Source organism: Plectropomus leopardus, chromosome 22 (assembly GCF_008729295.1).
Source record: "Plectropomus leopardus isolate mb chromosome 22, YSFRI_Pleo_2.0, whole genome shotgun sequence".
Taxonomy (NCBI): Eukaryota; Metazoa; Chordata; class Actinopteri; order Perciformes; family Serranidae; genus Plectropomus; species Plectropomus leopardus.
The window spans coordinates 18,465,272-18,483,318 of NC_056484.1; the positions used below are offsets into that span (position 1 = coordinate 18,465,272).

Here is an 18,047-nt window from a genome sequence, read left to right on the forward strand (position 1 = left end):
TGAACACACGGAGGGAAAACAAGACGAAATACGTGTGTTTGTTCACATGGAAACATGCACAAAAATAATAGAGTACCAAGACAGAGCTCAGCAAAAAGCGAGACCAAGATGTCAAAATGACGGTGAGCAGCTGAGCTCTGTCTTGGTACTCTATTATTTTTGTGCATGTTTCCATGTGAACAAACACACGTATTTCGTCTTGTTTTCCCTCCGTGTGTTCAAATTTCCGTGAAGAGCAGATGGAGATTGAAATTGTCATCCAATCGGGACACAGGAGGCGGGACAAAGCCTTCGCAGCCGTCGCTGTTTGGCTCAGAGGACGGAACAACTTGGGTTTCGCTGGCGAATCAATGCGCAGAAACGGATGACGTAATCACGTTCAGTGCGGAGCGTCTGGATGTCGAAACAGGGCGTATCTGATATCAGTGGAAAGTTTAGATTCTCCACTTTACGTCTCTTTTAAAGCATGTTGATAGGATTAGTAGCTTTTGAGCATATTTAGAGCTCCAAAAATGCGATTCATTTGAGATAAAATAATAATAATAATTCCAAGAGGGTCCTTGCACCGTTCGGTGCAAGGACCCTATTAACATTTCCAGACTTGTCATAGTGTAGCATGTTTGGTCGTCTTTTCGACATGCTAAAATATGATGTTTTTTGTTGTTTTTGATTGTTTCTCTTTGTATAGTATGGCGAAAAATGTCAAAATATGACATGTCAAAAAAAGGGCTGAAAACAACATGTAGAAAAGCATGTTGAGACACGTTATAGTGAAGCATGTTGAAGAAAGGACTAAAACAACCAAAAACATCATATTTTTTTTAAATATCATGTCAGAAAAAATTTTTTAAAAAATTACAGTGTGTTGTCCAAAACAGTATAAAAAAAACCATACTATAGAATGCTGTCTAAAATTTTGTAGACAAGTCTTAATATGTTGTTCAAACTGGCAAAAAAAAGTCATTGTATACTAAGTTGTCCAATGTCATAGAAACATATATATGTCGTATATTATGTTCAAAAAGGCAGAAAAATGATATAGTATGTTATCCAAAATGGCATAAAATCGTCATTGTATTTTATGTTGTCCAAAATAGCATAAAAAGTAATAAAACAGTATGTTACCCAAAATGGAATTAAAAATCTCAGTATAGTATGTCTTCCACAATACTGTAAAATTGTAATTGTTTAGTATGTCATGAAAATGGAATTAAAAAAATATAGTATTTTGTCCAAAATATAGTTAAAAAAAAGTGTTTGAATAGTATATCTTCCAAAACAGCCTCCAAAAGTCATAGTATGTCACAAAAAATCCACAGTATAGTAAGTCACAGCATCACATACAATGTCTGTTTTATGTCAGAGAAGGTAATTTAACACTTTTTCTGGGTCTGCTGAATTGATTTTTTAATTTTAAATACCTTTTAGGACCCCTTGGACACCCTGTGGCAAAATCATGAATCTAGCTACATAAGTTTTGCATCTTTGTGTGGAAAAAAGTTTGGCTAACACTGCACTTTGAACATTGTTGTGTTCCAGCATGCACCAACCAACAAGCTCCTCTACGCCAAAGACATTCCCAAGTTCAAACAGGAAGTAAAGGCTTACTACAAACAAGTCAAAGACCAGCCACCAATTACAGACTCAGAATTCATGAAATTTCTGCAGGAGGAGTCAAAGGTAATGTCCTTTTCAGTACAAAATCGGTACATTCTGGTACTGTGAGGACCAGCTGTCAATGATGACTATTTTTCATTTCAGAAACATGAAAACGAGTTCAATGAAGCTGCAGCCCTCAGAGAGCTCTATAAATTCATACAGCAATACTTCACGGAGGTCAGTTCTTTTCCTCTTGAGACGAGCTCACACATTTTTATGTCTTTATTTCTACTTATGAATTAAATCCTTATAATACCCATACCAAAAAATTTGGAATGTATCTCAGATGTTGATAGCAACAGCCAAAACTGACTTCACTTGTGAAACGAATTGTCACGAGACACCTCATGGAGAGGAAATGAGATTTTAACTCTTCTGATTTCCCTCTGCTTTATCACGCCTTTCTTTCCTGTTGTCGTTTGCAGAGCGGCACTCATTTCAAAACCTTTCAAGTGCCACTTTCTGAAAATTCGTCAGGATATTAAAGTCTTTACAGAGAATTCATAAGTAGATAAAATGTCTTTATAAACAAGTGGAATTAAATAATGCAGTAAAAGAATCCCACCTGTTATTTTATGAAACATTTTACAGTTAAGTGCCACAGTGAAAGGCTTGTTAAAATGCATGTTTTGGAAATCTACACCTGAGTGCTTTATAATGACAAAGAGTGACACCTAAAATAAAAAGGTGTGTCTGGAATATCTCACTCCAAAATGTCTTACACAAACTCTGCCTTTTCCTACAGATCAAGGAGAAGTTGGACCAAAACGGAGCCCCTACTGAGCTGACGGAACAACTACATCATGTTAAAAACTCTTTTGATGGACTAAAAAGCTGCTCCTGGAACTGAGTGCCATCCTTTCACTTAAATGAAATAACATGGAGAGAGGAAACCTCGGTAAAGCAGCAAGGAGACCTCCAGCTTGTATCATCCAGTGCTACGAAGATGGAGATGAGGTGTGGTGTTAAGGAACTTTAAGAACAAAAAAAAGGCTGCTCAGCAATTCTGTAATATGAGTCAGTGGGGAGTTTAGTGTCTTACAACTTTTTGTTACATCAGAGTGGAAAATAAATTGAGAAACGCTAAATCCAGGGAAGTTTTTGGCATTGAAATAGTGATCTCGAACAAAAGGCCAGTTTCGACAGGCGCGTTGGAGAGGAACGGATCAACCAAAAAACTGCAAAAGGACTCCTGCACACTGTCTAACTTGCAATATCACTTTTAATTGCAACGTTTCGGTACCATCCTCATCAGCAACTTTGAGAATGTAATACTTTTATACTTTTTTGCAATCTTATATTTTTGAAGAATGTGGTTTAACCTCTTAGTACGATTTGACTGGAAGCATTCTTGGGGATACATTTACGATTGTTATAATTACTCTAGTGTTAGATTTTTCAACTCTGTCTTGTATATTGCAGAATGTGAAATGGTTAATTGGCTGTTTTTTTCTGTGTTGTTTGCATGTGAGGAATGTGTTTGATTGCTGACTTACAACCATTCCCCTATTTAAGACAGCTTTTCTTTTCATTGCAAATAAAAGTGATGTTGTAAGTTAGACAGTGTGCGTGAGTCCAGTACTGGAATCGCAGATTTTTGAAGATACTAAAGTGAGGCACATATCACCTGACGATAGCTTACGGTGTACAAAAAGGGCTCTTTTATTAAATGTAACATCTGCTGGTTATGTGTCAACAGAACATTTAGCTCATTACTGCAGTTTTACATGAAATACAACTACTTCATTACCTTAAACAGATATCACACAATGCTGTGTGTGCGGGGGGGGGGGGGTCTTGGTCTTGAACCACAGATTAAATAAAAAAGCTTACCTGTAAATCATTTTTGTGTTTTGTAATCAAAGTCTGTAAAAATATTGTGCAATTCACAGCTTGTAGTGCTTTTTTGTCAACCTCTGTTTTTTTCCAGAGTGGCTTAAGAGCAAACGTGTAAACAACAAACATCTTAATACAAAATCAAACCCTGAGGATTCCTGGTCAATTTCTAAAAAAAGGTGCTGTGCTTTCTTGAAATATAACAACATCAAATATATGTGTAACACTGGCAGAATCAATTCTTATCCCTCCATTTGTTTATAAATACCCCAAAAATAATGCTGTTTTTAAAAAAACCCACTGCTGGTGTGTTTGAAAGGACGGTTAGAACGGCACCTCATTATTTCAAGTAACAGTCCAATGGGAAGGGGTCAGAGGTCAGGCTGGGGAGTGGCATCCCTGTCCCTCTGCACCAGAGACCCCAGTTCCTCCAGCTGCTGCTGCTGGGCGCTTTCCAGGTCCTCCAGTCTGCGATGGAGCAAAGACAGATCCCTCTGATGCTGCTCCTCCTGCAGCATACGGGGAAAATATTACAACAGCCTGATTGGCTAGATTCACTCACTCACTCACACTCACACTCGCACGCGCACGCACGCACGCACGCACGCACGCACGCACACACACACACACACACACACACACACACACACACACACACACACACACACACACACACACACACACAGCCTTGTTATGCCACCATGTTGTGTTTCACACCTCCTGTGTTCGTTGACGCTGCAGTAAATAAACATCGCCCTCTGGTCACATTAGTTTTACTTTGGTGAGGCTGAGCTGCTTCGTCAGACTGTTTAAGTTCGAGTGTTTGAAGAGAACAGCTTGAATAGAGCGCGGCTGACTGAGGGGAGCTTTAACAGTCAACCTCTGCCAGTTTGCTTGTGATATTTGATTTACGTTTGAAACAGCTATGTGTTCATTTGTCACTTCAGACGCTCTACATAAAACGTAAATTGCTGCTTCAGTAAGTGATATGACCTTTTAGGAATGCCCTTCAACAAGCCACAGAAAGGTGTGTTTGTTGCATCCAGTTGTGTGTTTTGTGTGTGAGTGAAGAGAGATCAAAGAATTTCATCTCCTCTAAACTCAGCCTGTGCTGCTGCATTGCATTCTGGTCTGTTTCCTGTGGGTGTAGAAACTGCTCTCTGTGCCTCTTCAATGACAGACTTTTACCTGTAGCTGCTTTGTTTTCTCGACTGAACTATCTACATGTTATACTCATTCGTCTACAGGCTCGTGCAATTTCTGTTCACTGTGAGTTATGCTCACTGGTTTGTTGGATAAGAGTCCCTCAGATCCGAGGAGGAGGAAGGGAGTGGGTGAGGAGGTCAGGAAGGCGGGACCAGCACTGTAGGGACCTTGGCTGCCCAATAAGAGGCGCCGAAATTCGTTGTGTCGTCGCTGAAGCTCCTTCAACCTTCTGCTGAGTTGAGCTTGCTCCTCTGAGAATGAAGAACGTCTGGACAGAGAGGGAAAAAAAAGTTCTAATTTGGTGTTTGAAGTAAGATCTCTATACAGCCTGACGGTAAACCTGACATGCCAGCTTTAAAGCAGGCCTGTAAGGGGGGGTTCCTTCAGTAAGCAACATTCAGAGCGTATCTGTGATTCTGCGATGTCTGCGTAGGTTTCTAAACAAAGATGTAGCTAACTCTGCCAATTACGCTAACAGAGCTAAAGGTATCAACCTCAGGGGGAACCAGTGGGTGGGCGCTACGCAAAACCACAGGTCGAGACAGAGTTAGGATTGGTTACTGCCACGTGTGTGCAATGCAGAGCAGCAGCAATATGCTGAAGCGCTGATGACTCTAGTGTTATACAGAATGTGAAGGTTGTCCATTTAACTTATTGTATTGGTGATTAAACTGAGGGCAGAAGTTTGAACTTTGCCCAGTCACTAGCAGGTTGACTCAACTATATAATTTCATTCATAAAATAAGGGAATTACACTTTACTTCTTTGCTGCAGCAACCTCAAGTTCCAGCTCCTCTATCTTGGCCTCCCGCAGCTGGATCTTATCCTGCAGTCTCTTCTCTTTGTTCTCTGTAAGTGTTTTCCTCTGTAACACACAGAGACAGCAGGATATAACTATTGTCTCACTGAGTCTTGTGAGCTTCTACATACATAAAACTGACAGGATGCAGATCGTGCTTAAACCTACACTAGAAAAATAAGACAGCATGTAGTATAAACACACATCTTTGGAAACTACTGAAGTATTCTCACAAACTGATGAAACAACATGTTGTTAAAAAGCAGCAGTACCTTCTTCTGGGCCACCGCTGCCCTCTGCAGTTTCTCTTTGACCTGAGAGTATTTCTGCTGCAGCTCGGCCTCTCGCTCCTGAAGCTTGTGTTTCTCCTCCAACCACTCAACCCGACGCTCCTCCACCAGCCTGGAGGAGGAACGCACACAGAGTGTCATTTGATGTTACTTATTATTCGAAATGAAGAAAAACGGAGGCTGAGCAGTTTATTTGAGGACAGATGAGCAGGTGTACCTCTCTGCCTCGTGTTGGCTCCTCTCAGCCTGAGCCCGAGCCGTCCTCAGATCCTCCCTGACTCCGTCCAGTGTCTCTCTCAGCCGCTGGTTTGTCTGCATCAGATCACTTTCAGAGTGAGACAGCGTCCCCAGCTGGACGCTCAGTTCCTGGGTCTGCTGTTGGGTCAAACAAGGAAATCACATTCGTTTCAGGCATACAAACTCCCATGACTGAGCTGATTGCAAAATAATCTACACTTTGAGGAAGCTGAAGTGGATTACCTGCTGCAGGTCAGCGATCTCTGCTTTCTGTCTCTCTAGCTCCTCAAGCTGTGAGCTCTGCTGCTGGAGTTTGCTTCTGTCGGACACATAACGACAAATATCCACCTAAGATCACTGCAGCAATTTCATATCACACAAAAAAATGACTTTTCAAAAACTTTCACTGATTTTTACTACTGCCATGACCTTCTCATGTGATTGTGAAATCCCATGACTTGTCCAATTTTTCCATGACCATGGGAACCCTGATTTTATTATTTCTCCTTTTTGTGGAATCACAAACAAACCCCCTGCTTACACCTTACTTGTGCTGCTAAATAATGGTGTAAAATGGCAGAAGAGTCCAGTTAACTTGAGCCATTTTTCTTTTGAGCAGTAGACTTACAAAGCATTTTGAGCAAAGAAGCTGAAAAGGAAACCTAGGGGCTTTTCCAAAATGTAACAGCCAACCACAGAGAGGGATGGCTGCTGCGTGACAGTTTCCTTTTGTCTATATTTGTTTCAGCACTTTATTTGCAGCCAACACATACATGCACACTCTGCACATTCCCCTTCTATGTTTTGTTTTGTTTTTTTAAGAAAAGATCTAAGTCCACAGGCAGCTGTACTTTCACCACTTAGCCAAGACATGACAGAGGACTGATGAATACCACAGACAGAACGAGCACGGTGACTCTGCTGGCTGTAACCTGATTTTTGAGTCCGCTGTGTAGATTTTGTAACACTTCGTGTTCAGTACAAAGCTGACCTCGTGTTTTGCAGTTCCTTTCGGGCTGCCTCCTCTCCCTGTTGGGCCCTCCGAAGACGCTCCTCCCATTCCTCTTTCTGGCCGTGGTCTGTAACGTCCCGCAGCGCCCTCTGCTGTTCCAGAGCAGCAAGACGGTTCTCCACCTCCAACCTAACCACACCAAACAACACCAAGTCTTTCAAATTTAAATATACACTGGTTGAAAAAACTATAACCAAAGGAAAAAAACTGCTGCACAGCGGTGACATGGAAAGAAAACTATTGATTATGTACCGATAAAGCATTAAAAGGTTCAGTGGGTAACCTTTATTAAAAAAAACTTTTTGTCATATTTGCTGAAACTGTCACTATGTCCTGGCAGTAGTACATGAGGTAGTTAATATGTGAAAAAAAGATCAGGTTCATCTGCTTCTCCTAGTGCTCCTAATGGCATCTGCAAGAATACAATGCAGCTGGATTAAAGACAAGAAATTAGAGCCAGAAGGAATCTTGAATATCAGAAATCAGCCAATTTTGACTTTGTGAGAAAACAGATAACTGCTGAACTGTACATCTAAGTAAAAGTAATAATAAACAAGTAAGTGATTGACAGCTGTGTTAAATGCCATTAGGAACACTTAGAGGAGGCAGAGGAACATGTTTTTTTAACAGGTTTTCTGCCTCGTGTACTCCTGTCAGGATACAGTGGAATTTTTAGCTAATTAAAACAGTATTTTATTTTAAAAAGTTACCTCAGTTACCAGCAGGTTTCTGATATCAGTAACTGACATAAAACAACAGGGATTCTCACTTTTCTTCATGTAAGGCTGCAGTTTTGCGGATCTCCTCCTCGCGGGCACACTGCACCTTCCTGACCAACTCCCTCTCTTTCTCCATCAGAATTTCCTTGTGTCGCTCCATCGAAGCCTTCAGCATGTCAACGTCTGTCTGCAGACCTGAGACACACAAGCTAGCATGAGAATCAGATCATACTAACAAATGTATTAGAAATCTGTGCTTTTGAGACAAATGATACAGATAATCTGAGATGTCAAAGTCTGGATCAGTTGATGAGTTTTTGCTCTGTAAAATAAACTCTGAAAATCCATGATCCTAGGAAACACAGTGCAGCACACAACGTAGAATCTGTTGCTGCAAACACATTTTGGTCTTTTCTAAACAGGAAGATGGATGTGGGAGGGAGAAATGAAAACGTAGCATCCATCCAAGAACTAAATGCCAAATCAAGGGAGATTTAGAGAAAAAGGAAATAAATATTAAATACAAGCAAAAATAAAAGCAAGGAGCTCAGTCCACTTTTCAATTCAGAGAGCGCTCTGTGTGTGTGTGTGTGTGTGTGTGCGTGTGATTCCTACCGTCAATCTGCCCCTGCAGTGTGTCTCGCTCCCTCTCCAGCTCCCCTTTAGAGCGTGCACACTCAAGTTTAACGCCTGCCACCTCCAGTTTATGTGAATGCTTCAGACTTTCAATCTAAGAACCAAAAAAATTTAATCTGAATTCAGATTATCTCAAACCACATGTGGAGGAAGGGAAAAATAAAGAAAGATTAAAAATTCAACCAAGTCTTTGTGGATTTTAGACAATTTGTGACCACTGACACACATCTGAATACATGATGTGACAAGAACATTTAAAAGATTGAAAAAACAAGAGGTAAATACGTGGAAAGATAAACACTGCCACATTCGTCCTAAAATCCTGGAAATGTCCCAAGAACAAAGAAACGTCCCAAAATCCCCCCAAAATGCCCTTAAATGCTACAAAATCCTCAAATCCTAGAAACATGTATGGGGCCATACATAACTCTTCCACTGAGCTGCATGGTGTCCCAGGCAGTGCTGTGTAATAATGTTACGGTGGACAAGAACATCTCTGAGGTCGGGGTCAGAGGTCAAAGAGCAGCGTACCTGGCATGTGAGGGAGTTGACCTCTCTCTCAGCTTTGTGCAGTCTTCCGGTGAGCTGGCCGTTCTGCTCGTGTGTCTGATGAAGCTCGCTCTCCATCCGCTCCAGCTGCAGACGCAACGACTGCCGCTCCGCCTGTCGCACCAATCAGATCCATCAATCACCAGAAACACAGATTCTTCTCTTCACATTCATAGCAAAATCATGATACAAGATGACGTGAACATCCAGCAGGTGCGTTTATTTATTGCTGCTGATAGCTGTGTGCAGCCGTCTCACCTCCAGCGACTTCACTACAGCCTGAGACTCTGTCAGCTGTCTGATCTGGATGCGTTGGACGTTCTCGGCCTGCTGGCCCGAGTTTTCTCTCTGGGCGCGGAGCTCAGCCACCTCCGCCTCCATGCCCTTCAGCCGCAGGTGGAGCTGGGCTTTCTCCCTCAGCAGAGCCTCCACTCGTTTCCCATCGCGCATTAGATCTGAACTCTGGTACTGAGCCACCAGATCCTCCCTGTCCTTCTCCAGACGAGAGATCTGGAAAGGGATCATTCATTTCATGTTTTACACACTTTGTACAGGTTTCTTCCTAAAACACTAAGTCAAACAAAGGAAACATGACAGCGCTTGTTGTCTAGATAAACAAGTCTTCAAAGCACTTGTATCATATATATAGAAACTCACTCACAAAAACTTAAATCACCAGAATACATCATAGAAAACAGTATTAATATTAGAATAATGATAATCTACAGAAAGTAGCAAAGTGTTTCTTAATACATGTATTATTGTAGCTAAGTAATGTTAGAAAATATTAGTGGAGCCAATCCTCTTTATAAGTCAGCCTTCCAGTCACGGCCAAGAAAAGTCCCCAAACGTTCATAAAAACGTCCTCTTTTCCTGATATTCTATGTGTGGTCCTCTCATATGATGCCACTGTGAACAGCTGTTCCACACATTCATTACAGCTAATGACATTTGTTGTTTTCCAGCGTCTTTACGTCATTCTGCACCCTGTTATTGTGGCTAATCACCAGAGTCTCTGCTGTTTGAGCTCCGGTATTGACCCAAGTACACACAAAGCTGAAATGTGTGAAACAGTTACATACAATCTCATCCCACGTACATCTAATTTTGTCACAATCATACAGCATATGCACCAAAGTACCTGCTGCTTCTCCACAACTCCAACGTGTGTCGCCATTTATCAACTTAAGCCGTGACCATTCACTTGGAGTCCCGTAGCTTCTGTTCAGAATTTTAAAAAGAGTGATTTGCGATTGTGATTCCCGTGAGTACTTATGTCGGTGAAATATTATTTCTTCCCAGATGTTTTCTGCAATCAGACAGATCTTTTTTTCAAACTTTCAAGATTAGGTGCATGAACTTCCCAAATTAGTTTATAACATGGAGATGCACCACCCTTAAGTCTCTATGGTACGCATTATGATGCCAGCTGGTTTAAAAAACATGTAATCTTTTTTTTTTGTCAGAAAATAGATTAAATAAACATAATTTAAAGACATTTTCAAAAATATACAATACTATATGGAAAATATTAAAAATGATCAAAGTTATCTACCATTAATATGCAGAGATAAAAAGAAAATGATGATGACTTATATGCTATAAACCTAAAGACACGATACCAAAAACCGTCATGGTAGGATTTCAGAATGGCACGATGTTCCAAGGCAACACTTGCAATTAAGCAATTTTCTGTTAATTAATTTCAAAATCAAATGAAGTGCATTAAACAATTAAAATTTCAGCTTCACTCATCTATTTTTGTCAATCCATTTTTTCAGATTTTAAACTGACATAAAAAAAGGTGTTCTCAGATCATTTTTGCAGAGAGATCAAATGGGGCTGAACCTTGCGAGGAAGGCCCCAAAACAGGGACTCAACATGGTCACTCGAAAGTCATGTTACAGTATATACAGTGCTACTGTTTTCATTGGAGCCCTGGCTCTTTTTTTAAAGTACTGCAACATAACTGAGGATGTGTTACATGCATGTAAACAGCAAAAAATGGGTATGTTACAACATGGTACCAAAAAGGGTTAATACAAGAGCATCAGTAAACTAATTCCTGAATCCCCAGTCAGAGTATTAGGTTTAGGTTTTAATATTGGCCCTTAGGCAATGTCTAATCTCTAAGAAGGTTCAAAAATGGTTATCCTGAAGATTAAAATTGTTTTTAATTTCCCCAAAGGATTTAACTCTATCTTTTCCCACCAAATCACCCAAAACATGAATGTCTTTTTTTAATCAATCTTTAGTTTTTAATTAAACATTATAGAGGCTTCAGACTGGAGAAAAGGGTTGGTTTTTGTGAAATTGTGCTCTGGCCCCATGTTTCAATACAGGGTTTCTGTATGGAACTGGCCTGGCATTTTGTGTCAAAAAAGCTTCTGGAGACAATGGAGAAAACAAATCCTCTTGGATTTGTCCCTAGGCAGGAGCCTGATTCAAGGGCTGGTTCATTTTAGACAGCTGGATTAAGGAGCACACATAGTGACATCAGTCCAGCTTTGGTGAGGATAGTCCCCCACACTCTTCGGCTGCAAACACTTTGGTTAAATGTCGTTTTTTCCCCCTGACCACAGAAATGTCAGAATCATCTTATTGTACTGTTTTAGTTAGTGTGGAGGAAGGGTTATCTGTAACATGTAAATTAGGTTTTGCAATTAAGGAGCAATTATAATTTTTATTATACTATTTTTTGCAAGTAGGGAAAACATTATTTTGGCTCAATTATGTAGTATGGTTTTAATATTATCAATAGGAGGAGTAAAGTTTGTATTCATTATGTGTTTCAGTCCGGATGTCAATTTTATCCCCAAGTATATCATTCCTGAAGTAAGGGGATCATTTAAGTTAAATACCCATTTTTAGCTTATTACACACCAGTGTATAACAACTACAGGTCAACTGGAAAGCTTAAACAACTGAAATGCCGAGCAAGGAAACAACAAAGCTACCTCTGCTTCATAGCGGATCCTCCTCTCCTCCAGTATGTGAGCGTGTTCTTCTCTCTGGTGGTCAAACTGGGACTTGAGGAAGGTGAAGTCATACCGCAGCTTGTTGTAGTCAGAGCGGTACTTCTCCGTCTCCTACAAAGAAGCACAAGTACACACATTAGCCCAAAATCAGAGGGGGGGGGGACGGAGCAATCAAGCAGACAAAATGGAAATTAGCTTGAAAGCACTTTCAAATGATTTTCAACAAGGCCATCAATGTTAATCTCTCGACTGTTGCTATGGACTTTACAGTCACAGCTGCTGATGCCAGTTTACAGCGTATATTAAGTCCAGTATGTGGCATTTAGGGGGATATATTGGAAGAAATGGAATATAATATAATAAATATGTTTTTTGTGTATGATCACCTAAAAATAACATTTGTGTTTTGTTACTGCAGAATCAGCTGTTTGTATCTACACAGAGAGCAGGTCACCTCTATGAATGTACGAAGAGAACTGGATACAGCACTAAATGCCCAATGGAGTTGCCCAATGGAAATGAAGCCAAATGGTTTAACTATCACATGTAAAATAACCCTGATGCTTCCAGTTAAGCGCTCTGCTACCTTGTATGGAAAAAAAATTATATAATTGCATGACTCTTCTAGCTCTTCCAAATGTTATCGGACCAAATGGATCAAATCCTAATTATGAAACGAGTCATTACATGAGGGTTGGGACGCACAAAAAAAATGCATGTTTCAGAATAATAAAAATAACAATAAAAATAAGTATACAAAAAATATACATAAACCTGTATAGCTGTGTGTTTACCCGTTTAAATCACCCGTTCTGTTTGTTTTGGAGAAGAAGACACCTCTGTGGATAATTTGACCCCCAGTAAAAACCTCGTAAACATGAACACTGAAAGAATCCCAATCATGAGTTCCCACTTGGCACACTGGAGAAGTTATCAGCTGTTTGCAATCTGCAATCCTCACCGCTACATGCCACTGAATCCTAGAAACGGTGTTCTCCATGTTCACTCGAAGCTATTTGTAGCTGTTTATTTTAGTACATTTTAAACAATGAATCCCATAGAGAAACCCAGTAAAGAGCCCTAAAACCTGGAAGTCCGTTAGCATTTCAGCATCTTCAGTTCCCTCGTCACAAAGTCCATGAGTTCTTTGAATGGGTTTTCAGTTTTAACCTGAAATATGGTCTGTGGTTACCACAAGCTGAAGACTTTCACATTTTGTTCTACAAAATAAAATACATCAGTAAATACCCCACTCACAAACTTTGAAGCTTTTGAGTGTCTTAAAAAAGGCAGTTGCTAACAAGTGAATAAATGAGACTACAGAACATCATCAGATCGAGCTGCGCAGAACACAGCTTTACCGCCTCACAGTGGTGGCGACACCATGGTAGTGTAGCTTGTTTTAGCCTAGCATTAGCTTTTTACTTGTAGCGACTACATTTAGGCCTCAAAAATCCTGAAAGTAGCGTTCATTTGTAAAGACTGTCGTGCTCAACGAAACGATTAAGTGTCATAAACGTTTGTTTACCACAGCAGTGATCCAAAATCCAATTGAAAAATCCAATGGGTTTTTTAAAGAGGGAACCAGGGCGACATTAGCTTCCAGGATGGCCTACAGAAAAACGTCATCCCGGGGCGCTCTATAGCCACATAAACAGTAACAGTTAACACGTAGGAACATTCTGTGTTAGTATTATTTCATTGTTTTAAATCAGTGCTACATTATATTACATGGCTTCCTGTCAATCATACTGACTTCAACAGAGTCTTTGAATTTTCTTCAGGAAATTAATCCCTAAAAAAGTAATTTGTACAACCATTTCTTTTAATATAGAACATCTTTGTTGGGAAGAAAAAACATTCATGTCAAGCTATCTTAAAACCAGACATAAAATAGAAGTAAAAGGATAGTTGCTGCATTACTGCCACCAGTGACCTTTCTCTACAAAGACAGCATGCGGAGCCTGTGATAGAGAAACAGACTGACTGACCTCCTCCAGTTTACTGAACCTCTCTCTGACTGGACCCTCCATCTCCTGCTGCACCTGAGCTCTCAGCAACTCCAGCCGCTGAGGAGTCATCACCTGGTCAACAAACACACGCACACACACACACACATTTATATCCAGCAATTACAATTACACAGGGGAAATTTTAAAAACTATAAACTAAAATCTCAGCCACACCAAAAAAAGTGACTTATTTTGGTCAATCAGACAGCAGAATAATTCATCATTCTCCAACCTTCATTGTGTGAGATTTTCTCCTTTTCAGGCTAAATTTACCTGCAGTTTTAGCTCTTCCGCCTCCCTGGTTTTGTCCAGTAGTTCTCCTCGGAGCTCAGCCAGCAGCAGCTGCATTTTCTCCTTCTCAGCCTGTCTGTCGCTCAACAGGCGCCTCAGTTCACCCTGCGCTCGGGTGAACTCTTCCTGCAAGCTGCAAGAGTGAGCACAATGCAGCACCAACAAATACACAAACCACACAGGAAACTGCATTTTTGTGCATGGTAAAAAAACAATAATAATAATAAAATAATTTTTAAAACGTTTAATTAAATCCATAATTCAGCTCTTTTAAAATGTCATACTCTGCCCTATGAAAAATGTGTTGTCGATGTGTGATCGTATAGGTATTGTTTCTTTTCGCTGTTTTCTCTACTAAGGGTTCCAGCACATTTACATGGATACATTTTCAAACTTTTCCATGACTTTTCAAGGGCCCATGATAATTTTCTTAAACATCAAATCATCAGATTCAAAGATTACATCCATGAAGGGGGAGATGGGATGTGGGAAGGAAGTGAACAAATGGACGTGATGGTAAACAAAATGTCACGTCAGCGCACACCACAGCTACATTACATCAACAGCTTCATAAAACAAATTTTCCATTATGTTACATTAAGTTGAAGGTTATCCTCGCAAGATTACTTTAACAATTTCATTACACATAGCTACATGATTTTTCAGAAACTTTCTAGATTTTTAAATCCTTTGAACCCTTTGAAATCTTAAATGACTGATTTTTTCTGTCAGACACCTTTCACTGGTATTTTGAGCGCTGAGCAAACTGGTTTGATTTCTTTTGAATACATTGCCATTTGGGAAAATAATAATGAGTGACCTGGCAAGAAATGTATGGCAACTTGCAAGAAATTGGTAGATTTAGAACATTTATTTTCAAAAACTAGGGAAAAGTGATAAGAAAACTATGTTTATAATTATCATAATTATATATATCAGGATATTTAAGGCTATATTATGATGCCCTTTTTCCAGGTGATTTTCTCATTTGTTTTTTGCCTTCCTTAAAAATAAGGATATTTTTGGGTTGAATTTGTGTTGCTCTATGTTGAGTTTTTAAAAAGCCTTGAAATGTAAAAGGATTACAAATTACAGTGTGAAATTGTTATAGTGTAAAATAACTGAGGAATAATTGAGGCTTACAGCTTAGAGTACTATGTTTGTCTCTGGTACTGCTGTTATTCTGTGTTATCTGTTGGTTGATATAGGATAGGCACAATAAGCCTTGGGCTTCAGGCTATTCCTTTTTTGGTTATTGACTGAAAAATTGTGAGACAATCTTTGTCATAATGCATGTAACCAAAATAAAAATATTCATCCATTCAATTCTTACTTATTCCATGACTTTTACAGGCCTTGAAAACATGACTGCTAAATTCCATGACTTTTCCTGACTGTGGGAACCCCATCTACTAATGCAACCACATAATATTTATATGTCAATGATTCAGTGTGTTACCTCATAATTCACATAAATTAGAAAACAAAATGCAGGGGTTGCCACAGAATGTTAATCTTTTTATATATTAAATTGGATTTACCTGGTGTGTTCAGCTTTTAATGTCTGATAGTTGGTCTTGTGGTTTTCGCACTTCATCCTCTCATCGATTAGCATCTTCTGCAGCTCCATCTCTGCTCCCTCCAACCCAGCAGTCAGTCCCAGAATGGCTGCAGACTTCCCCATCCCAGGCTCCAGGTTCGGGAGGAGAGGTACCGAATGGCCAAGGGCGGAGGAGGTCATCTCACCTCTGCAGAAAAGAACCACAGACGGGAGGATATAAAGAAAGGCTGGCTGAACAAAGCAGAAAATTTGCTGTATCTGTCAGCTGAGGCTGTCAGCACGCCTTCTGTTCTTCAACAGTGACAAAACCTGACTGCTCTTTCTGTGAGTGTGTTAAGGTGCACTTGGAGGGCAAAAATAGTCCTGGCTTTGTTGTCTGTTAGTTACCATGGTGGCTTTAAGAAGAGTCCCCAAGCTGCTTGTTAAGTTCACAACCTCTTAGCAGTCAAGGCGAGGATCTGAATCAATCTCAAGTGATTAGTTAGCTCCTCTCCCGGGCTGCTGGGTCTGCAGTCTATGATTGCAAACCACTTTAGCCTCTTAACATAAAGCATCCTGTCTATCTGTGAGGCAAATTTCTAACCAATGTCACTCTGCCAGAATAAATTCATACAACAGTTAACTTTAAAAAATATCATCACCGCATGAATTGTAGTTTCACATGCAAAATAAAAACAATAAATATATATAGCGAAGTAGCGAGTCACAAAACAAAACCAGACTTACATTATCTGTGTGCACTGGCTGTGGTTTGTTGATAGTCTATTTCCTGAAACAATCTATAACGTCAACTCGTGTTAAACCAGAGACAACGGTTAGCCTCTGGGTCATCAGTTGTCATTAAAATGTAAAATGCGTTAACCTAGCAGTGGGCTTGATATATTTCAGGGCTTAAAACTGCAAACTTGCGTCTCAGATCTATCAAAAAGCACTGAGTTGTTTTTAAATATCGCGCTCTTTGTCCCGCGATACAGTAAGCTAACTAGCCAGCTAGCTACTTTAGTGCGTCCGTTATCGGACACTATTTGCCCTGAGTAATTTATTCTCAAAGTGAAGGCTTTGTGCTTTAACATGTGCAAGCAGTCAATAATGTTATTTAGACAGGTATTCTATGCGAATATGCAAACGACTGACAACTATAATTCAAACTACATTTCGAGCGACGTACTACTGCAAGCAAAACAGCTACTTGTAAGCTAACTAGCTAGCATGTACGCGGAACTGTGGCTTGAACACGCAGCTAAAGCATATTTGGGTTACTATGAAACTACAAATTGCAGCTACTTTATTATGAAACATCGCTGTCGTTTACTCAACAGTCTAACGCACTTGGCACCGAAAGATACTTACCTTTTATCGAACTGTTTCCTGCTTTCCTTTTGCTTTGCTAGCACGCGCTAGCTAGCTAATTTGCAAACTACAAACTGTGGGATCATGGGACTTTTTTCCCGACGTGCATTCCTGTGGTTGAAAAAAAGACAACTTTCATGAAACCTTATTATGAGGTTATTTCAAGCAACACTTAACCTACTCTAGATATTTTGCTGTGTACATATTTATGCCACCACACAGTTTTAACTTTTTTCAAAAGTAATTACATCTATACCAGTGCCATATCCAATTCACAGCCGTTGGCCAAATCTGGGCACAGATTGGGTGCCAGGTGGCTCCTCAACCGTTTTCTAATTCACAGTAAAACTAATTCGATTCACACTGGGAATTGTTTTTGTACATTTAGTATACATAAGGTGCATGAAACAGTATCAAAACAGAGCTTGTGTATCAAAAATAGTGACCGAGGAGGATCCCCTGCAGCCCCCCCTGCAGCCCCCCACAGAGGTCCGAGCCAAACACCTGATGTCCCAAAAATCCTGAAGTAGAAATGCCCTGAAATCCTTGAAATGTCTAAAAACCCTAGAAACATGCCAATAGCCTAGAAATTTACTAAAATCTGAGAAATGTCATAAAATACTAGAAACGTCCCAAAATCCTCAAACCATCCTCAAGCCCGAGAATTGTGCTAAAATCTTAGAAATGTCCTAAAATTCTATAAATTTGCTCATATCCTAGACATTTCCTAAAATCCTAGAAACATGTATGGGGCTGCTGCAACTGGCCCCCATCCTCCAGTAATTTAGCAAAATTTCTTTGACACAATTCAGTGGCTTTTTTGGGGGTCATTTTGTGTCTTTTAAGTTAAAGTCTTCTTGTTATTTTGTGCCTTTTTGAGGCAATTTAGTGTCCAGACATGATGGATGAGGA

General features: G+C 40.0%; 2 protein-coding genes across 5 annotated transcripts in view; one reads left to right on the plus strand and one right to left on the minus strand.

Annotated features, from left to right (window-relative positions):
* Positions 1 to 3,647, plus strand: part of plxnc1 (plexin C1) — a 39,921-nt gene extending 36,274 nt beyond the window's left edge. For both annotated transcript variants that reach the window (XM_042510990.1, XM_042510989.1), the window contains 3 exons: positions 1,540 to 1,680; positions 1,762 to 1,836; positions 2,405 to 3,647. In XM_042510990.1, coding sequence (XP_042366924.1) covers positions 1,540 to 1,680; positions 1,762 to 1,836; positions 2,405 to 2,509 — 321 coding nt within the window. In that variant the 3' untranslated portion in view covers positions 2,510 to 3,647. The remainder of the gene's footprint in view (positions 1 to 1,539; positions 1,681 to 1,761; positions 1,837 to 2,404) is intronic.
* An 89-nt stretch (positions 3,648 to 3,736) lies between these two features.
* On the minus strand, positions 3,737 to 17,214 carry cep83 (centrosomal protein 83). Of its 3 annotated transcripts, none has more exons than XM_042510992.1 (16): positions 17,136 to 17,214; positions 15,766 to 15,972; positions 14,207 to 14,357; positions 13,913 to 14,005; positions 11,901 to 12,032; positions 9,202 to 9,453; positions 8,926 to 9,057; positions 8,374 to 8,488; positions 7,809 to 7,953; positions 7,019 to 7,168; positions 6,271 to 6,346; positions 6,008 to 6,165; positions 5,773 to 5,902; positions 5,463 to 5,566; positions 4,780 to 4,969; positions 3,737 to 4,004 (listed from the first exon to the last, which is right to left on the minus strand). In XM_042510992.1, exons 2-16 carry the CDS (start codon positions 15,963 to 15,965, stop codon positions 3,867 to 3,869), a joined length of 2,166 nt encoding a protein of 721 aa, XP_042366926.1. In that variant the 5' UTR covers positions 15,966 to 15,972; positions 17,136 to 17,214; the 3' UTR covers positions 3,737 to 3,866. The 3 variants fall into 3 exon arrangements, with proteins under 3 accessions (XP_042366926.1, XP_042366928.1, XP_042366927.1); XM_042510994.1 differs by lacking the exon at positions 17,136 to 17,214 and adding an exon at positions 16,512 to 16,539; XM_042510993.1 differs by lacking the exon at positions 17,136 to 17,214 and adding an exon at positions 16,173 to 16,210.
* Positions 17,215 to 18,047: the final 833 nt, after the last annotated feature.